This window comes from Mchenga conophoros, linkage group LG5 (assembly GCF_057382185.1).
Source record: "Mchenga conophoros isolate Kocher_MC1m ecotype Shallow Benthic linkage group LG5, M_conophoros_male_GT1.1, whole genome shotgun sequence".
Lineage (NCBI taxonomy): Eukaryota > Metazoa > Chordata > Actinopteri > Cichliformes > Cichlidae > Mchenga > Mchenga conophoros.
In genome coordinates this window covers 10,299,260-10,317,401 of record NC_140530.1, presented here as the reverse complement: position 1 = coordinate 10,317,401, position 18,142 = coordinate 10,299,260, and the positions used below count along the sequence as shown (strand labels likewise).

General features: G+C 42.0%; 4 protein-coding genes across 6 annotated transcripts; 3 read left to right on the top strand and 1 right to left on the bottom strand.

Annotated features, from left to right (window-relative positions):
• The first annotated feature begins 1,779 nt into the window (after nucleotides 1-1,779).
• LOC146573787 (DEP domain-containing mTOR-interacting protein) lies at nucleotides 1,780-8,794 on the top strand. The gene is made up of 10 exons (XM_085273175.1): nucleotides 1,780-1,897; nucleotides 6,295-6,388; nucleotides 6,498-6,676; nucleotides 6,814-6,937; nucleotides 7,093-7,271; nucleotides 7,423-7,632; nucleotides 7,751-7,885; nucleotides 8,010-8,080; nucleotides 8,285-8,389; nucleotides 8,494-8,794. The coding sequence occupies exons 1-10, from the start codon at nucleotides 1,855-1,857 to the stop codon at nucleotides 8,617-8,619; spliced, it is 1,266 nt and encodes a 421-aa protein (XP_085129301.1). The 5' UTR covers nucleotides 1,780-1,854; the 3' UTR covers nucleotides 8,620-8,794.
• Nucleotides 2,344-4,271, bottom strand: mafbb (v-maf avian musculoaponeurotic fibrosarcoma oncogene homolog Bb). Its single transcript, XM_085273172.1, has one exon. It carries the CDS (start codon nucleotides 3,930-3,932, stop codon nucleotides 2,970-2,972), a length of 963 nt encoding a protein of 320 aa, XP_085129298.1. The 5' UTR covers nucleotides 3,933-4,271; the 3' UTR covers nucleotides 2,344-2,969.
• A 115-nt stretch (nucleotides 8,795-8,909) lies between the features above and the next one.
• Nucleotides 8,910-13,389, top strand: adnpa (activity-dependent neuroprotector homeobox a). Of its 2 annotated transcripts, none has more exons than XM_085273171.1 (4): nucleotides 8,910-9,271; nucleotides 9,721-9,831; nucleotides 10,467-10,559; nucleotides 10,688-13,389. In XM_085273171.1, the coding sequence occupies exons 2-4, from the start codon at nucleotides 9,724-9,726 to the stop codon at nucleotides 13,019-13,021; spliced, it is 2,535 nt and encodes an 844-aa protein (XP_085129297.1). In that variant the 5' UTR covers nucleotides 8,910-9,271; nucleotides 9,721-9,723; the 3' UTR covers nucleotides 13,022-13,389. The 2 variants fall into 2 exon arrangements, with proteins under 2 accessions (XP_085129297.1, XP_085129296.1); XM_085273170.1 differs by having other exon boundaries at nucleotides 8,911-9,271; nucleotides 9,718-9,831.
• Nucleotides 13,390-13,836: 447 nt separating this feature from the next.
• LOC146573785 (bcl-2-like protein 1) lies at nucleotides 13,837-15,610 on the top strand. Of its 2 annotated transcripts, none has more exons than XM_085273174.1 (3): nucleotides 13,837-13,937; nucleotides 14,492-15,066; nucleotides 15,175-15,610. In XM_085273174.1, exons 2-3 carry the CDS (start codon nucleotides 14,515-14,517, stop codon nucleotides 15,301-15,303), a joined length of 681 nt encoding a protein of 226 aa, XP_085129300.1. In that variant the 5' UTR covers nucleotides 13,837-13,937; nucleotides 14,492-14,514; the 3' UTR covers nucleotides 15,304-15,610. The 2 variants fall into 2 exon arrangements, with proteins under 2 accessions (XP_085129300.1, XP_085129299.1); XM_085273173.1 differs by having other exon boundaries at nucleotides 13,883-14,033.
• The last annotated feature ends 2,532 nt before the right edge of the window (nucleotides 15,611-18,142 follow it).

The following is an 18,142-nucleotide window of genomic DNA, read 5'->3' as shown; positions in this document are numbered from 1 at the left end:
GCCTCTGGCTGTGTTAGTGTATGAAGCCTGGCAGCCTGCATTCCTGTGCCTCTCCCATGCACACAATGGTGAGTAGCTGCAGCATTCCACTGTCTGTGTCCGCTGTCTGAGACACAGCCAAGTCTTGGCAAACCCTAGCACTCAGGCAAGAGGTTGGCACCACATTCAACTGCTTATGATGAATCCGTCCGAGTGTTTCCACTGCACACCATTCCTTCAGGTTCTCTGTGTGTGTGTAAAAGTGTGTTCTGGTTAAATTAAGACAGAGCGTCTCATTAAACTCTATGAAATAACGTGTGTGTGTAAAAACTAAGCCCTCTGCAGTAGAGATTTTTTTTAAAATTATAGGCATGATTATGCTTCCTCTTTAGCATGCTTTATCATTCATCTTGCAGCCATTCCTTCTCGCTGTTTTTAAAAAATGCAAGCATGTCTGTTCTAAGCCGTTTTCACTGCTCTTCATCATTCTCTTGCTATTTGCTTTCTCTCTTGTTCTGATGCCACAGCCGTGCAGACACCTTTCCCTCCTGCTGACTCAGTAGCCAGCCTCAGGCGCTGTGGGCTCAGGGTGTTGGTGGCAGGGAGGGGTGAGTGGAGGGGAGAGGAGGGGGTGGCGGCGGCGGTGGTGGTGGTGGAGCGCGAGGCTCCCACATCAGGCCCCAACAGCCTATCACATGCGAGGGAAAAGAGCTGGCTAATCGTTTCTACAATGGCACCCTGCGCACTGTCACACAGTACCACAAACCGCTTTCCTCACCAACACTTCTACTGTATTATTCCACTGTTGCTTGGAAATCCACGTGTGATGTACGCAAGTGCGCAAACACACAACCGATAACAAAGCACTCTCCTCTAAAAACCACATTTTTGTGAGAGGCATAAGTGTGCGCAGTGTGAAGAACATGCAAGTGTACATTATCACAAGAGCATTGCACCAAAAAAAAATAAAAAATCTCCACTACCGCAACTATGCAGTTACACACTGAAAAATCTAAATTTTATATAATTTTTTTAATAATTTTTATGTGATTTTAATCACTCACTTGATCAGTGATTTGAAACAAATCAACTCATTCAATTATTTTATTTTCTCTGTTTTTCGAGAGCAGCTATCTGAATAGGTGAAGTGTTCATGCATACATGTTTGTTTATTGTTCACAAATATAGGCTCATTTTTACAAATGACAGCCACAGATTAACCCTTTTTATTAGGATTCAACACCGCAGCCGTCTAGATATCCTGAGCTCTTGTGATTAGGCCTGTTTTCAGATAGAAAGTGCTTTTGCACCTGTGCTGTGACTTCAGGCCTGCTTTGCTTTAACAGAGGGGTGAGGTCAAAACTGTTGGTGGGGGTCACACATGAAAAGACAATCTGGTTTCCAGACTAAAGTGAGCCACCTGCCAGTCCAAACTCTCACTGAAAGGGAGGACGGTAACAAAGTCTCGTCTGACACTGAAACACTCTCCAAGATATTCTGTGCAGAGGTAATCACAGAGGTTATAAACTCAATTTACAATGTAACCACTTATCACAGATTATTACCCTGGCCTTGGAACTACACGCTCATTCAAATATTGTTGTAATCTTAAACTGAGAATGATCAGTTTAAGATTAGGAAATTCCTCATTAGGAAATTCTCCTAATGATTTAAATTTAAAACAAAACAAAACACCAAGTTGTTGAAGCTGGCCAAGAGAGCGCGGAGCAGTGTGCCGTGGTTGTTGTTTCTCTTTTCCTCTGTTAATGAATGCAGAGGTGTTTGTCCGAGGAAGAGAGGAGAAGGGAAGCCTGATTTCCACTCCATTTTATCTGTGCCCCACAGCCCCGGCTAGTTAGCGCCCTGTGCTTTCACATGCTGGGGTCCCACAGGAAGCAGTACTCCATGATGGGCAAAGGTCAGGGAACGAGAGAAAGCCACTCCTCATTTCATCCGCCGAAACTAACTAATACACTTTGTTCTTATTTGTTTTTTGGAAGAATAAGAAAATAGGAATATTATGATGAGGAAAGTGAACTTTGCTCTAATTTAGATTTTTGTTTATGTGCTTATAGTCTTTCAGTTGCAAATGAACCAAATTACTTTCATATTTATACACACTATGCACTAGCTGAAATACTGTGATACCCTTATTTTATGTAGCATGTACAAATAGTAGACTTTGGTTTTTTTTCTAGTATTTATCTTCTTCTTTTTTTTCTTTTTTGCTTTTATGTTGTGTATATGATTATTAATGTGTTTGGATGTCTCCAAAAACTACAGCAAGCCACGATGACAAATGTGCAAGTGGAAGTAAATGTTTCACGCGGGTAAAACATTTACTCGTGAGAAGATGAGACACGATTTTAAAATGTCACAATAGGTTTATTGATCCATAGTAGATGAATTTAAAAAAAACCCAACAAACAAACATTGTAGATGAAAATCTGCATAATTATTTGCATAACTGTGTATTACATTGAAAAGAAAAGCAAATAAGGAACACATCTGTCCAGCAGAATCAGCTTCATAAAAACAATAGACGTGTGCTTTCTAACATTAGATGTTTTCTATATAAAGAAAGGATGAACACGAAATATAATCCTGGCTACAAAAAGCAAAGCAAAGCAAAATCACCAAAATGAAGATCAAACAATAAGTGAAGCAAAACAATATGGTTGCATAATTATTCAAAGCAAATATCCTCTGATTTCAAGTACGTCCTCTGAGACAAAATACAGATATGTCTGTATAAAATAAAGACATCTCATACATGTCCTGCATGCATGCTTATTCGCAAATTTCCATTCATTATTTGTTGCCTAGTTGCATCTATTACAATAAGTTGAGTCGTGTCCTTTATGCCCGAGATTTTTTTTTTAAACTTGATAAATCCGTGGAGTTATTTGGTAAGGAGCAAGGCGACCAGGTGGCCAACATGCCACCCCTCATACATGGAAAAGATTCAGTTCTGCAGAAAATCTACAAACTCACATTAAATACTCTGGTGAGGATGGGTTGTCGCTGGTAGACCCTGTTTCGTGGTAACAGTTTGCACCGGACAGTTTTTCACATTTAAGTTTATATGCGTCCCTCTCGCGGATCAGCCTGTTGAGTTCATGTTTCAGCTGCTCGACCTGCGACAGCAGGTTCGTCTTCTCGTGCTCCAGAATGTGTTTCTGTTGCACGCGCTTGTAGCGGCAGGACTGCGCGTAACCCCTGTTTTTCAGGGTCCGGCGTTTCTGCTTCAGACGCATCACCTCGTCCTTGCTTAGGCCTCTGAGAAGCCGATTGAGCTCTCTGACTGACATGGACACCAGCTGATCGTCTGAGAAGTGCATCTCGGCGTTGGATCGCCTGTCGTGGCGGTTGTGTTGCTGGAGATGGTGGTGCGCACCGAGGACCTGCTGGGCCTCCGGCGACTCAGGGGATGCGCACCCCATGTCATCTTTGAGATATGGGTCTTGGCAGTGGCTGTTGGGCATACCTTGCATGTCCGAGTGACCCGGAAGACCCGGGTAGTGCTGGACAGGCTCGTTTAGGTGGCCGTAGCCATCGTAATCAGCCGGGAAAGGTGGCGGATTGTGGCCGTGGGGCGCAGATGGGTGTCCCTGCTGCGCTGTGGCTCCGATGAGGGCCTCCATCGCGTCTTCGGGTGTCAGGCCAAAAGCCTGAGGGTACATTTGCTGAGGATAACCCCCGTTGTTGGGTATCCAGAACTGGCTGTTTTCGACGTTGTTTCTGTGGTCGTTAGGATTGAGATTTGGCGATGAAGGCACAGAGTTGCAAGGTGTGCTGCCAGGAGTGGAGGAGACGGAGTCTGGTCTATGGAAAGAGCGATCCAGCCCCTGCATCGTCTCCTTCTTCACGCCGAACTTCATCAAGTCATAGTCGCTGACGAAATCCATGGGTGGTTTCTGCAGTCCCAAGTGTGAATGCGCCTCAGTCGTCATGGTAAATGGAAAGCCGGTCTCTTTAAAGAGCTCCAAATGTCCACTGATATTTCATGCAGCCAGTGAAATCGCAGTCACTTGTAAAAAAAACAAAAACAAAAACAGCCCAAAAATAAAACCCGAATAATAATTTTTTTTAAAAATGAAGTATTTCCAAACTTTCGATCACAAAGGGGGAAAACACCACTCGTGAAAAATAAATCACAGCAAAAAACAGGAGAGCGCCTTTTTCAACTTTACGTTGAATTGCGACGTCGCACCGCGCAGCTTGTTTGGCTTTAGGAACTTAAAAGTCCGGTGATGCCAACAGACTGGACGCAACTCTGCCTTTTCAGGAGAAGCGCACTTTCTTCATAAAGCTGCATTGTGTGATGTCACGGCTTTCAGACTACACCTCCACCCTGCTCTCCAATGAAAAAGGGAAGATTTGCATAAAAGCTTCTACGAGCGAGTCCACACGATCTGTTCGTGATTGTCACTTGACCAAAGCCTATAAAGGTCTGCTCAGAGGCGCAAACTCCATTCTGTAGTGTCTTTTGTGTTTAATTTCTTTATTTTTATTGTTTTATCCGCCCTCTATTTCGCATATTGCCAATTCACCCCACAGGAAAAATTATGCACCAAAGTGAATTGGAGCCATGAGAACAAAAAAACAAAAACCCATAAAAACAAAACATAATCGTCTGAACGATAAGGATATGATTTCAAGGATTTTGAATAAATATACGGCAATGAATTTGTCTATTAAAAACTAATATCGGTTGTGAACTATAATAGAACCATACATTTATTTTCCATCAGTCACAATTTGCTGCAAATTGGTTTGTGGTAATTTAGGAATTTATGGTTATTTATACGTCATTATTCATTAAGAAAACAACAGGATGCTGTTAGAAAATTCATTTGACCCTACTGTGATTGCTGTGCTCCTTGGTATACCCAGGTGAATACTGATATCTTGTGGCCAACTGCCTACACTGCAGTGGCTTTCATAGGGATATGGTATATTCACTGCTTTGTTGCTTTTCCTGTTATTAGATTTAAATTGTGAAGCTCACATTTTAATGTACAAATATATATTTGTTCAGTCTTCACCGCTTATTTTTTAAGGCCAAATACATTTTAGATGCATAAAACAATGGTACTGCTACTTTAAAATATATACATATATATTTTCCATTTTAATTAACCAAACTACATCTTTAGGGAATATGACTGTATTACAGATGCAAAGCCTCATCACAAAGAAGTTCCTGAGGGATCCCACCAGAAGTCAGCAGCTCAGCAGCAGCTCTGACATAACAGATACCAGGCTAACCAGAGTTAAAGCACAAATGCACAGGATATCGAAGGGTTAAGTAATGTTCCTGCCCTGAGCTGACCCTCTCAGGCAGCGCTTACTCCAATGATAGTGAATGCTTTACTGACAAGGTAAAAAGACTCAAGCCAAAACCAATAGAAATTGCTGCCTGAGAACGGCCAGGCATTGTTTCAGCGAGTTCGACTTGCTGGGAAGAGAGGAAGAGAGGAGACAGTGTGACTGAGCAAAAATTTCTCAGGGACACATAACAGGATTCACGCCAGAAGACCGGGGTGATGCTTTGTGGTATAGCTTGTGCTAATGATAGGATGCTCACAGCCTAAGTGCACGTCACAAGCTGGCACTTCGGTTCTTTTGCCATAACAAGCATGTATCAAAACAGTCAAGTCAAAGAAAAAGCAGAATTTCTAGGCACTGCAACATCAAGTTTACACTTCAACACAATATCATAGCCCTAGAAACTCCACTTTATCTGTATCTGAGAACACATATTTTGATGCATACATTGATATTGACCTGAATCTTTAAAAACAGCTGTTTTATTTGAGATGAAGGCTAGGCTATATACCAACATACGAAGCGTGTTTTTCTAGTTTCCTGTTTTGTGAGATAACTGTAAGGTGACCTCTAAAAGAACGATGTTGCTCAAGAAACTGTAACTTATAGATGTATTTTTCAGTTTTATGTTACCAGTATTTCAGGAATGACACACTAAAACAAAAACAACAACACAATTTGATTTCAGTTATAGAAAACACAACCTAGGTGGACACATCAAGCATCACTCAAGCAAACAGCCCCGTGTTTCTCTGAAAATAATTTAAATTCAAGTACTTCAGAATTGGAGCAGGATGTTTTACCCAAACACCCAAATGAAAAACTAATATCTGTAGCACTGAATGAAACAAAACAGAAAAAAAACAAACGTCTTTGTCATTTCTGTATACACAACATTGCTCCCACATGACAATGGGGTTCTGTGTGTTTCGGTAAACATGACGGCCATTTCTAAAAGTCAGATTCACTCATTCTTGTGTCCAGTTATAAGAAGCATGGAGCGAACGAGCAGCATTAGGTTAAAGGCCATGGCCAGGCAACACAAGGCTGAAGTCATGATCGCAGGAGAACAGCTCAGGTAAGACGAAACAGATTCGCTGACGATGTCGGCAAATTCTACTCTGCAGGTCAGGTAGATGACTGATGTCAGTTTTAAGGCTCACGGCTGATTTAAACGCCACTTTAAGGCTCAGACTTCACGATGGAAAACTGATTAAGGATCGACGCTACCACTTTCGCACCTACCCTAACTGCTTTGTGGCACACGAGCTTATAGACTGGCTTGTGAGCCACAAGGAAGCTGCAGATCGAGCAACAGCTGCCAGCCTCATGCAGCACCTCATGGACCATAACATTTTACACCACGGTAAGAAGGAAGCACCAGCAAGCGCTTCAGCTAAAGAAGCTCTCCCTTCTTTAGCTGAAATTAATTCCTCTTCTTTACCTGAAGCTAAGTCCTCATGTTGCTTTCACGACTTATATTTAAAACTGCCTTTCTCTCAGTCTGTGACAAGAGGGCAGAATTCAAGGATGCCAAACTGCTGTACCGTTTCCGCAAGGATGATGGCACATTTCCCTTTAACACAGAGGTGAAAATCTTCATGCGAGGACAACAACTATATGAGCAGTAAGAGCTGGTCTGTTTGTGCTTCAAGTTTTCTGGTCTGAGACAGATCAGCTTAATCTTAGAATTGAAAGACCTCAATAAAGGTGTATCTCATCCAGGTTTTTCCTCAACTGCATGCTATTTTAAATCTGATTCTGTTTTGTTTTCTCTTATAGACTTATAGCAGACAAGAACTCCATTCTGCAGCTGAGAGAGGAGCATGGTGTTACTTATAAGCGCTCCTTTCCTGGCTGCCAGTTGATTGACTATCTCATTCAGAATGGAGAGGCAGATAGCCGGCGACAGGGACTGGAGTTGTGCCGTGCATTGCAGGAGCATGGCATCATTCAGCACGGTGAGGGGAGTTTTCATTTGCCCTTTGATGTACAGCTGTCAGTGGTGGGCTTGCCATCTGGGACTCTTGCAATCAAAAGTAAAAATACACACTGCATAGATACCATTTATACTAAGACTGCTGCTTTTTGCTCTCTCCCCAACTCCCGCAGTGGGACAAAAGCATGATTTCTTTGACAGTGGGCTACTCTACCAGTTCTGCATCAATTTCCGCCGGCGTTGGCGCCTGTCTGAGCTGTTAACTGAAAATGAGCAGGTTAATGATGAAGCTGTGATGGCATCAACACAAGAGGACAACAATTCTGAGAGTCCCTTTCTTCTACGCAGAAACTCATCCAAGGAATGCAACCGTGCATTCAGTGGTAATAAATTAATTAATTACTGAGTAAACATGAAATAAAAGGAAACTCTTGCAATTTTCACAACATACACCTTGTTTTTTTTTTTATGAATTCTGACATCGCCACTAATATCTAATAGTGAGCTCAAACAAAGACTCCAAACAGATTACCGGTGTTCGTCGAAGTAGCTTGAGTTCCCTTCAGTTTCACTCTGCTGGATTTCCACCTCTTCAGCTGTTGTCACACTCAGCAGTACGATGCAATCCTAAATCAGGCGAGTGTTTTGTTATTTATATTCAACTGTTAAATGTTTCATAGTATCATCAAAGTTTAAATATTACTGTAATGAGGCTTGTTTGTGAAAGCACATAGACATAATCTTTTAATTGGTTTCACAGTCCTTAAAAGAAAAGTTACTTGTGAAGAATTATTGGAACCTGGTGCACCCTTTATCAAGAAAGTGTTGACGGTGAGTTATGAAAATTATACGTATAAATTATTACTTAGATTTCTGATTGGATTTAATAGCACCAATTTAGCATACCTGAGCAACAGTCCCCTAAAGGCTAAAAGTCAAAAAGTCAAAACAAGCTTAACACATTAATAAAGTTGTGTTTTTCTTCTTCTTCTTAGATTAAAGTCTAAGGTGTATTTTATCTGATTGAGATTGCAGGTGATAGGAGACGCCCTGGGCTGGGGCTTTGTTGTCAGAGGCATGGCTCCTTGTTATATGCAGGCTGTTGACCCTGGAAGCCCTGCAGCAGCTGCTGGAGTTAAGGTTAAATAGCTGAAACAAACTGAAAAAGATACTTATCTTGGATCCATAACTTTAAAAAAATATATATATATATATATTTTATGTATTTATTTATTTATTTTTAGGTGCGGCAGTTTGTGTGCCAGGTAAATGGACAGTGTGTTCTTTACCTGGACTACAGGACAGTAACCAGACTGGTGATGACAGGACCTCGCACTGTTGTACTGGAAGTTATGGAACCACTGGAATGACAGTAGCTATATTATCAAAGTCTGGCTCTCTCTTTGAATAGAAATACTGCATCTGCAAAAAAATATAAAATAATAATAATAAAAAAAATCAGCAATTACGTTTGATATGTGCTCATTTTGGGGGGAACTTAAAAAATGCACTTGTTAAACTGTTTATCTGACTTGCATCATGGAAAGTGTTCTAAACTGCCTAGATTGTTTTCATGAATTTGAGGGGGGAAATCGGCACAATCAGGTCAGTCAATCCAGCCCAGCGACTACGACTTCCGTCTTTTTGTAGTCGCCATTTTGGTTTGAGAGTTGATCAACGCGTTAGCCAGCAAGCTGGCCTGACCTCCGGTGCAAGAAAATCAGAGAACTGGAGGAGTATAGGTGGCCCTGGAGGTTCCCATTTTCGAAGTGTACTATTTTCATGAGCTGTGCACAATTCTACCGCTGTGTTTTGTCACTCGTCCCCCAGCTAGCAGCTCTGCGGTGCAGATGAACGAGCTAACTAGATAGCTTGGCTAGCTAACTGTGGAGCTGCTGAGCACCGGCGTTGAGGGGAGCATCACCGCCAATCTGCATGTCCCGCCAGCCCCTCTGTTTTTTATTTTAGCCATTAATGTCGTGAGATAACCCCTGTAAAGTTACTCTTCTGGCTTATTGCAAGGTGAGTAAAACTTTAAATATAGTCAATGAAAGTGGAAAGAAAGGGAAAGAAAGCAGCTATGCAACGCTAGTGTTTGTGCTCAGTAGGCATTGCTAAATCTGGCTAACACTGTAACGCTAGCCCACAAAGCTAACACGTATTGTAAAACTGTAATTCCCGAAAGCTCTGTGCATGGTGAACAATAGAAGCCGTGGACCTGTTCTGTTGTTAGGCTTTCTGATCAAACCCACCACTCAATCAGAAACAAGGTTGTAGTGAAGCGTCACCATAGAAACAGTGCCGGACCCCTGAAGCTCTGAAACACACAATGCCATCATAATAAACACGCTGTACTAGAGGGAGACACGTGCTGAAAGGGCGTGTTGTCTCTTAGTGAGTCCGGATAATGTGATACAGGTTATAAATGTACCTGAGGTTATAATGAAGAATTCATATCTGTCTGCCAGGAGATAATGTATCAGCTCCCGGTGAACAATCTTACAAGAATCAGGAGAGCCAGGAAACAAGTGAAAAAAGCACTCGGTGACATTGGACTTGAGTTCTGCAAGGAGGCAGCAGAGGTGAGCAAGTGTGTTTTGAGCTGCATGTGATGGATAAGAACTTTGAATAACATAAAGGTAGCATTGATGGACCAAAGACCACTCACTTGCCCAAAGATGGTTTTCAGTAAGGTGTAAGTGTGTTTGTTTTAAACCAACGTGACGATTTTAAGGCAGTTTTGATTGGCACCTAATCATCGGTGGACGTAATAAGGATAACAAATTTGTTCTCTCTCTCTCTATACATATGTGTGTGTGTGTGTGTGTGTGTCTTTAGAAACAGCCTCATCAAGCTTTAAAATGACAGACTCCAAAGGTGTGGATACATTTCCACAGCTTTGCCTAGTGTAGTTTGCAGAGAATGAATTTGCAGTCTAATCCCTAACCTCTTTGTGTTTGCCTTTCACAAATACACTCACTAGTGCTCTGGCTTGACAAAGGGAAATTCAGTACCAGTCCCCATAAGAATAAAGGGGGGGGAAAAAAATCAGAAACATATTACCCTTTATCAAACCCAAACAAAAAAGGGGGATTAGAGGGGACGCATACAAATTTAAAACCAAGACTTGCATATACAAATACTATACAGACATGGTAACAATGTTAAAAACTTATTTCCATTGGAGTTGGTCTTTAATATTTTAAATTTTTTGCAGGAGTTCAAAGAGTTTTGCCCTAATGAGCAGTTTGTGAAGGGCACGCTTTGCCTTGATATCTGCGCCTGGGATCCATCATACTCTAAAACACAGGTAAGATTTTATCCTATCTGAAAGACTTGCTCACATTATCATGCACTAATGTGCATATTTTTCTTAATGCAAAGTTTTTGTTGTTGTTTTTTTTTTTTTGATCATTTTTTTTTACATTTTTTTTTTAGGAATACAGATCAAAGCCATTTTGCTGCACAGAGTGTCCATTTTCTTCCAAATTCTACTCAGGCTACAAGAATCACTTCCGTAATGTGCACAGGAAACTCTTGGACAGTAAAATCCTGCTCAACTGTCCATACTGCACGTTTACTGCAAGCAAGAGAACTTTGGAGACGCATGTTAAAATATTTCACATACCCAATTCAACTCGGCACAATTATGGAAGCTCACAGGGAGCTGCGCTGGGGAAAGCTTATCTTGATAGATACAAACAGGGAAACGGTGTGGAGAAAGCAATGTATTTCTGCAAAAAATGCACATTTCGGGACACGCTATACAATGTGGTGAGAAGGCACATCTACAGGGAACATTTTCAGCATATTGTCTCACCATATCTTGGTATGGTTTCTGAGTCATCTGTGAAAAATGGTGCTAGTTCTGTTGTTGGCAACAACATCCTCTGTAAAAGATGCCAGTTTACCACTCGTACCTATGAGGCTCTGGTCCAGCATGTTATTGAGTACCATGAGCGCATTGGTGCCCAAGTAACAACCATGATTGGACATGCTAACATTATCGTCTCCAAGCCTCAGTCTTTACCAGTCATGTCACAGAAGCCTCCTCTAGTTGTCAGTAGACCTCAAACACTTAGACCTGAACCAAATGCACAGCAAGTAATTGGCTATTTAAAGCCAGTAGGCCCGGTTATTAAAAGTCAGTCTCCCATTATAGGCAGTCAGGTGCGTGCCACTGTTCCAGTACAGAGGAACAGTACAGCAGTTGAAAATGCTGGTACTGGTGTAAACACAGCCCAAACACAGAAGTGGAAGATATGTACAGTTTGCAATGAGCTTTTTCCTGAAAACTTATACAGTGCTCATTTTGAGAATGCACACAAGGCGAAAAAAGTGTGGGCGCTTGCCAAGTACATCATGAAAATCCACAACTTTACCAGCAAATGTTTGCTTTGTAACCGCTACCTGCCCAGTGATACACTGCTAAATCACATGCTAATCCATGGCTTAACCTGTCCACAGTGTCACTCTGCTTTCCACAATGTTGAGAAAATTATGGAGCATACAGCTCAGGCACACCCTGAGGAGTTTATTGGACCCCCTGGTGCATCGCCTCTAACCTTTGACCTCACCATTAAACAAGAGAAGTCCAGTAATGTACAGCTTGCTGTTCTTACTTTTAACATGAAGGAACCCATCAATGGTCAAGATCAGTCGACGCCTGTTCAGAATAGTCTTCCACATCTTGTCAAACTACCTGATCCTAGAGGGACCGATAAGAAAAGTGAACATCTTGCAGGAAGTATCCCTTCACTAATGCAAACAAGTGAGATTGGGAAGACTGTGTGTCCGCTGTGTTTCACCATTCTCAAAGGGCCTATCTCCGATGCTTTGGCCATGCATCTGAGAGAACGGCATCAAGTCCTTCAAACAATACATCCAGTTGAGAAAAAGATGACGTACAAGTGCATTCATTGCTTAGGGGTGTACACCAGCAACATGGTGGCTTCCACAATTACGTTGCATCTTGTGCAGTGCAGGGCTGTTGGTAGGAACCAAGCAACCCAAAACTTTAAACCTGGCTTGACACTTAACTCCTCTGGGGCTGGCTATCTTAAGAGGCAGCCATCAACACAGGCTATGTCTAACTCCAAGAGGATAAAGCTGGCCAAGGATGCTAAGACGACTTCCACCATCTTTGGAAAGAAGGCTGAATCTGATGGGCTTGCTCTGGATCCTAGAAGCTATGAACACAAGACTTATGAGGCCAGGAAAAATTTCCTGACTGCCTACTTCAACCGGCGACCGTACCTTTCTTCTTCTGAAGAGGACAAGCTGTCGGCGAGTCTGTGGCTGTGGAAATCCGACATCGCTACACACTTTGCAACCAAGCAAAGCACGTGCGTGAGAAACTGCAAGACCAAGAAGGTGTCGGTGCTGCTCGGCTTTGACATGCAAGCTCTAAAGAAAGTTAAGCATAACTTGAATTTTGAGGAAAGCAAAATTGTTGGTACCTCTGCTAAGAAGGCCGTAGGCATCAGTTGTCGTACTCCAAAGACGGACCAAAACAAACACAGTGAGACACTAAATTGTACCTTAAAACTTAGTACGTGCACAGAGACTATTTCCATAGACTCTGACAGTGAAACAAACACAGATGACAGACCCACTGAGAATGGAGATATCGATGTAAATGCGCACGAGAGTTTCCAATCCAAGGAACCATTAAACATGACTGAAGAAACAAAACCTGCAGATAATGCTTCTAGAGAGACGGAGATTTCTTTGCAAGATGGGAATGCAAGCCTTGCAGTGTGCCTTGGTTGAGTAGTAAAGGGGTGTATTAAAACAAAGATGACTCAACAGTTACAAATAGTAGACCAGAATGTGTGGGTCACTAAATCAGCAGCTGATTTTTTTTTTCTGAACAGTGTTGAAACGAAATAAACAGCATTATGTAGGTAGTGTTGTGTATATATTTTTAGCCATTGCTCCTTGTTAGTTTCTTCATGCACATCTGTATCACTCACTGGTTTGCTGTCACACCATATAAGAAATATGTAAACTGAACTATTTGCATATTTTTCCCCCAACTGTGACAAAGAACTGCACCATACTGTTTAACATTTAGAAAATGTAGGATATGTTAATTCCTTATGGACACATTTTAATAAAGGTGTTTGATTAATAAGAAAGTTTATTGCCGCTCTTTCTGTGCTATTAAGCTTTTGGACCAGGTGAAATTAGCTGCTTAAAGGTATTTCTGCAGAAAATGTTTTTTTTTTAAACTTAATAACAGTTTCTAAGAGTGAGAGCACAGGTATGTATATAAATGTAAATTTAAGGCATTTTGGGCAACCAGAAGTCGCACTTTCTCTTCCATGATAGCGTTAGGGCGTTAGGGCATACTGTTTTTTTCTAACATGACACATTTGTTTATAAGTTGCCCAGTGCTCCAAAATGAGAAGACTTTACAATAAGAGGCCCCTATTCATTAAACACGAACATTTAACTCACCAGGTAAAGTGCCACTCCGTATAATTTACTGAGTGTCAGTGTCACAACAGATGCAGCTGCATGTTTTTAAATGAAATTTCAGCGACTTCCTAATTTCCGGAATGTCTCCTTATTTGATTGGTCGCTTTGTATGAGTGGGTGGGACTCCTGGCTGCTGCTACCGTACAACTGTCCAACCGCCAGCGTGCATCGCTACCCAGGCCACAAAGTGTGACGCTTCAGAAAGGTGCGTTTATCTGGAGTATTCGCAGCAGTAGTTTTTAAAACTTCATAGCTGCTTTCTCAAACGGAGAACAAGGTTTTGGCAGCTCTAGGTATAATGGTGAGTGGAGGCGCCGCATGTTCACGGCTTAAATAGAATTTTTAGTTGTTTATTGATTTAGTTTTTTTCTAATTTTGCTGCGTTTCATGCGGAGTGTGTGGCAGCTGGTTAGCACGTGAAGCTAAAACTGGTAGAATCCAAGCGTGCGACTTCCTAGCTGGAGCTGTCAACGATGGTTAGCTGGCATTCAGAGGCTCTGGTATAGAAGTAATGCTGGTGAACAGTTCAGGGCTAAGCTTGAAAAACTACTAGTTAGCTGCGGTTAGCTCGCATAAAACGTTATTTTCCAAATTTCTGCCACAGTTGCAGTTGCAGTCCTCATACATAAGTTTACCTTTTTTACAATTGGTGAAGAGTAAAGACCATGATCAATAGAGATGGATGCTAAAACACAGTTGCACGAGTTGCTAAATTTTTAAAAGAATGAAGCTAACTGCAATATCCGTCTGTGCTTCCAGGTGACCACTCCAAGTGAAGCCTAATGTGCCAGATGATACACTGGTATGACTGGCAGGAGAGATCGTGGCATTTGATTAGCCTGGCCCTGCAGAGGAGGTTCAGAGTGGAGATGCAGTGCAGGAACCGAGAGCTGGTGGAGTTCTTTATAAGCTATAAACTGTCTCAGAAGAATCACCCAACTTCCCTTCTGAGGCCAACCAATGTGGGCCAAAGGACTGAGAGAGACCTGGCCAAATCCCTGCCTGCGTACGATGGCATAGAGGCTTTAAAATCAGCTCTTCTAGACTCAGGAGAGCAGTTTGGTTTTCTGTTCACACAGTCTTTTAGGGACGTTGCTTCGCACCTCAACATCACGCCAGACACAGCCCAGCAATGCTTCGAGAGTGTGATGGATGAGTTGTTCAGGGATGGAATCAATTGGGGGCGTATAATTGGTCTGTTTGTCTTTGGTTCTGCAATGTGTCTGGACTGTATTGACAGCAATATGGGTGAGCTGGTACCCGACATTGCAGACTGGATGACTGCGTATCTAGATGATCACATTAGTCTGTGGATCCAACGAAATGGAGGATGGGTAAGTCGGCAGGGGATGAAGTTGACATGAGGTGTGCAACTTTTGTGCTTTTAAAGGGGGGGAAAAAGTCATTTAAAACACTGTCTAATCTTTTTTTTTTTTTTCCAGGACCGCTTTACAGAGATATTTGGGAAAGGGATGTCTACTAGGAGCTCTGGGGAGTCTCTGAAGAGATGGCTGTTTGTTGGAGTGGCATTAGTAACAGGGCTGCTGGTTGGCATGCTCATGACAGATTAACAGTGAAGGTGCTACTTCTCTGCCGTCACTGAACACCCTGTGGAATGCTAAACCGAGGGAGGGAAGCGGTTAATGTTTACATGGAAGCCCAGTCCACATGTGCAGTGACCATAGTGGGTGGGCAAAGTCATTCTGTGAGAAGCTTCATAATGTGTAACTTGGTGAGCTGTTGCAGACCACCTGCTCGCCTTGCTTTGACCAATGTGTTTTTATTTTATTTTTAAACGCACAACAGTTTAGTAGCTGATTTGCCTGTTCAGAGGGCAAATGCTTTAAATGAACCTAATTAAAAAGGCAGTGAAAGTGATTCAGCTAGTCTAAGCTCTCTCTCTCTCTCTTTTTATCCTGTATTATTCAGGGAACAACGTGTATGACTGAGACTATGTTGTATTCCCCCTTTAATGTGTAATTCTCAGTTTCTTTTGACTGTTCTTGAGTTTTTAAGTCTGTTTTGAAAGGTTTTGCTGAGTAAACTGTATGGAGTGCAGAGGCTATCCAAAAAAATCAAATCTATGATCTAGCAGAGGCCTGTGAGTTCTCTTCCTCCAACAGTCCAGAGACATGCATGTGAAATTGACTTTTTCCATCTCTCACTAGTATCTAAAATTATCCATGTGCAACAGGCTACATATCCATGATTGTATTCAGTGTTTTTTTTTTTTTTTTTTTTTTTTTTTTTTTTTGTTTTGTTTTTTGGCTGTTCCTCTAAGGGATCAGATTGGATCATCTGCTGCCATTTTGCCCTACTCTTAGCACAGTCTTGTCACATCAACCCCATGCAAGCCCCCTTCACTACATCTGTGGTCTGCCTCTTTTCCTCTGCTTGGCAGCTCCATATTAACCATACTTTGTTCACCAAGTCCACTAACTGAGCTGTCACTGTGACATTAACTTCTCCAGCTCTGCCACTTTCACCTTGTTCTTGTTCTCGTGTCAGTGCCACCGTCTATAAACCATACATCGTAGCAGTGCTCGCTACTGTCTTGTAAACCTCCCCTTTCACTTGTGCTGCTATTGTTCTGCCACAAATCAAATGAAGTGACTCCATATGAAGTATCTTAAAAGCTGGAATTAAATGAGATGTATTCTTTTACACAATGTGCATTAAAATCTTCTTGAAAATATAAAATCCACATGTCTTTGTCACCATATCAACATGTACACAAAGATATATACCAAGGTCTGATATACATGCAAGGAAGATATTCTGCTAATGCTTCTGGGCAGTTATTGAGTCAGTGGGTGCTCCACACCAACTGTGCATGGAATAAAAATAGGGCAACAAGAATAAATAACAGACAAGAGGAGTTTAAACAAAACAGGAGGAAGGCACACATTAAAAAGACACATTAGAGGACGGGTTGCAAAGTGCTTGGAAGTAGTGCAATGGACTATGTCTGAGTATAGAATCCATGTGTGAGTGGCCTGAGTGATGAGGGTTATTCAGTGGCGTGGGTGGGGTGTTGGGTGGAATTGCTTTACAGTCCAAATGGCCCAGGGGAAGGAGGTCTTTGTGTCCTAGTTTGAAGTGTAAAGATGTGTACAGTTTTACATCCTGCACAGCCTCGCTTAACAGCAGTGTTGCACTTTCTCCACATGGGGGTGCTAATGTACCACATATTCCAAAAGGAGCATTCTTAAAACTAAGCTGTGCTACTCTGCTTTCAGTTACAAGTAATTTCAGACATGACAGCTGTAGTGTTTGCAAGCTCTTCCATCACAGTTTTTTCCTTTTGTATTTTTCCCACAAGAAAGTCAAATAAGACACAGAGAACGTGAATTCTCCCAGTAATGGGTTTAATCTGTCTGATCACACACCACAACAAGTAGTTAAATCACCCACTTTCCACGCTAGAACAGCTTTTCACAAGATTATTCTGCGAGCTCTGGATGATATAATGATAGTACGAATGGGAAAGGAGACAAGCAGTGAGGCAGCGGGAGAGAGAAGGCTCTAACGGATGGCCTTGTGAGTGAACTGGAGAAGGCCTGTGGTTGCTAATCTATCCCCGTCATTTGTTGCCATTTCCCCAGAGCAGAGCTGACAGCTGCAGCAGATAAACAGCAGATACAGACAGTTGAGGAAAAGAGTATAAATTATGGATGTGCTTGCCAAATCATCTTATTCCTTTAAAAAGAAAAAGATCATGTCTCCCCCTCCCCCCCGCACTTGTCTCGTGTTTGTTTTGCTCACGATAACTCCTGCAGAGGTGAGCACTGCGGATTGGTCCACTTTAGTGTGGTTTAGAGTCAACTTTGAGTAGATGCTGTAAACGGATTCAAATAGAAACCCACCCTCATCTCGCTCCGTAATTTCACAGGGCACTATCACAAATTATTCCCATAATCAAGGTCTTTGGGGAATCAGTTGGGTTATGTATTGTAACGGTTGGCTGCTAATGAATGAAGCTGCACTAGGAGGAAACATTTTTCATATTATTTTTTCTACTGTGGATTTGTTAAGCGAGTTGAACAAAAAACAAGCAAAAAACGCTTCTATTGATAAATTCTGTCAAAGACTTGGTTTATCACCAATACACCCAGTGGTGCGTGTCATGCAGCGTTATGAGTAGGTGACTTGCCCAGATGTTCACAGGGCCGTACTCGCCGAGATGAAACCAAATGCATAAAAGAAAATCTTATTTCTCCTCGAGGTCTGCAGTGAAGCGTGCACGAATCAGTGGGCGACATGGGTGATAATTTATAGATTTGTCTCGAGGGAAGCATTCTGTGAGCGTACTCGCAGATTATGAAACATGATAGGATTCACTTGGCCCAAACATGACACACTGGTTTTGTAACCAAACTGTTCTTCTACACCCCAGTGCCTATTCACATA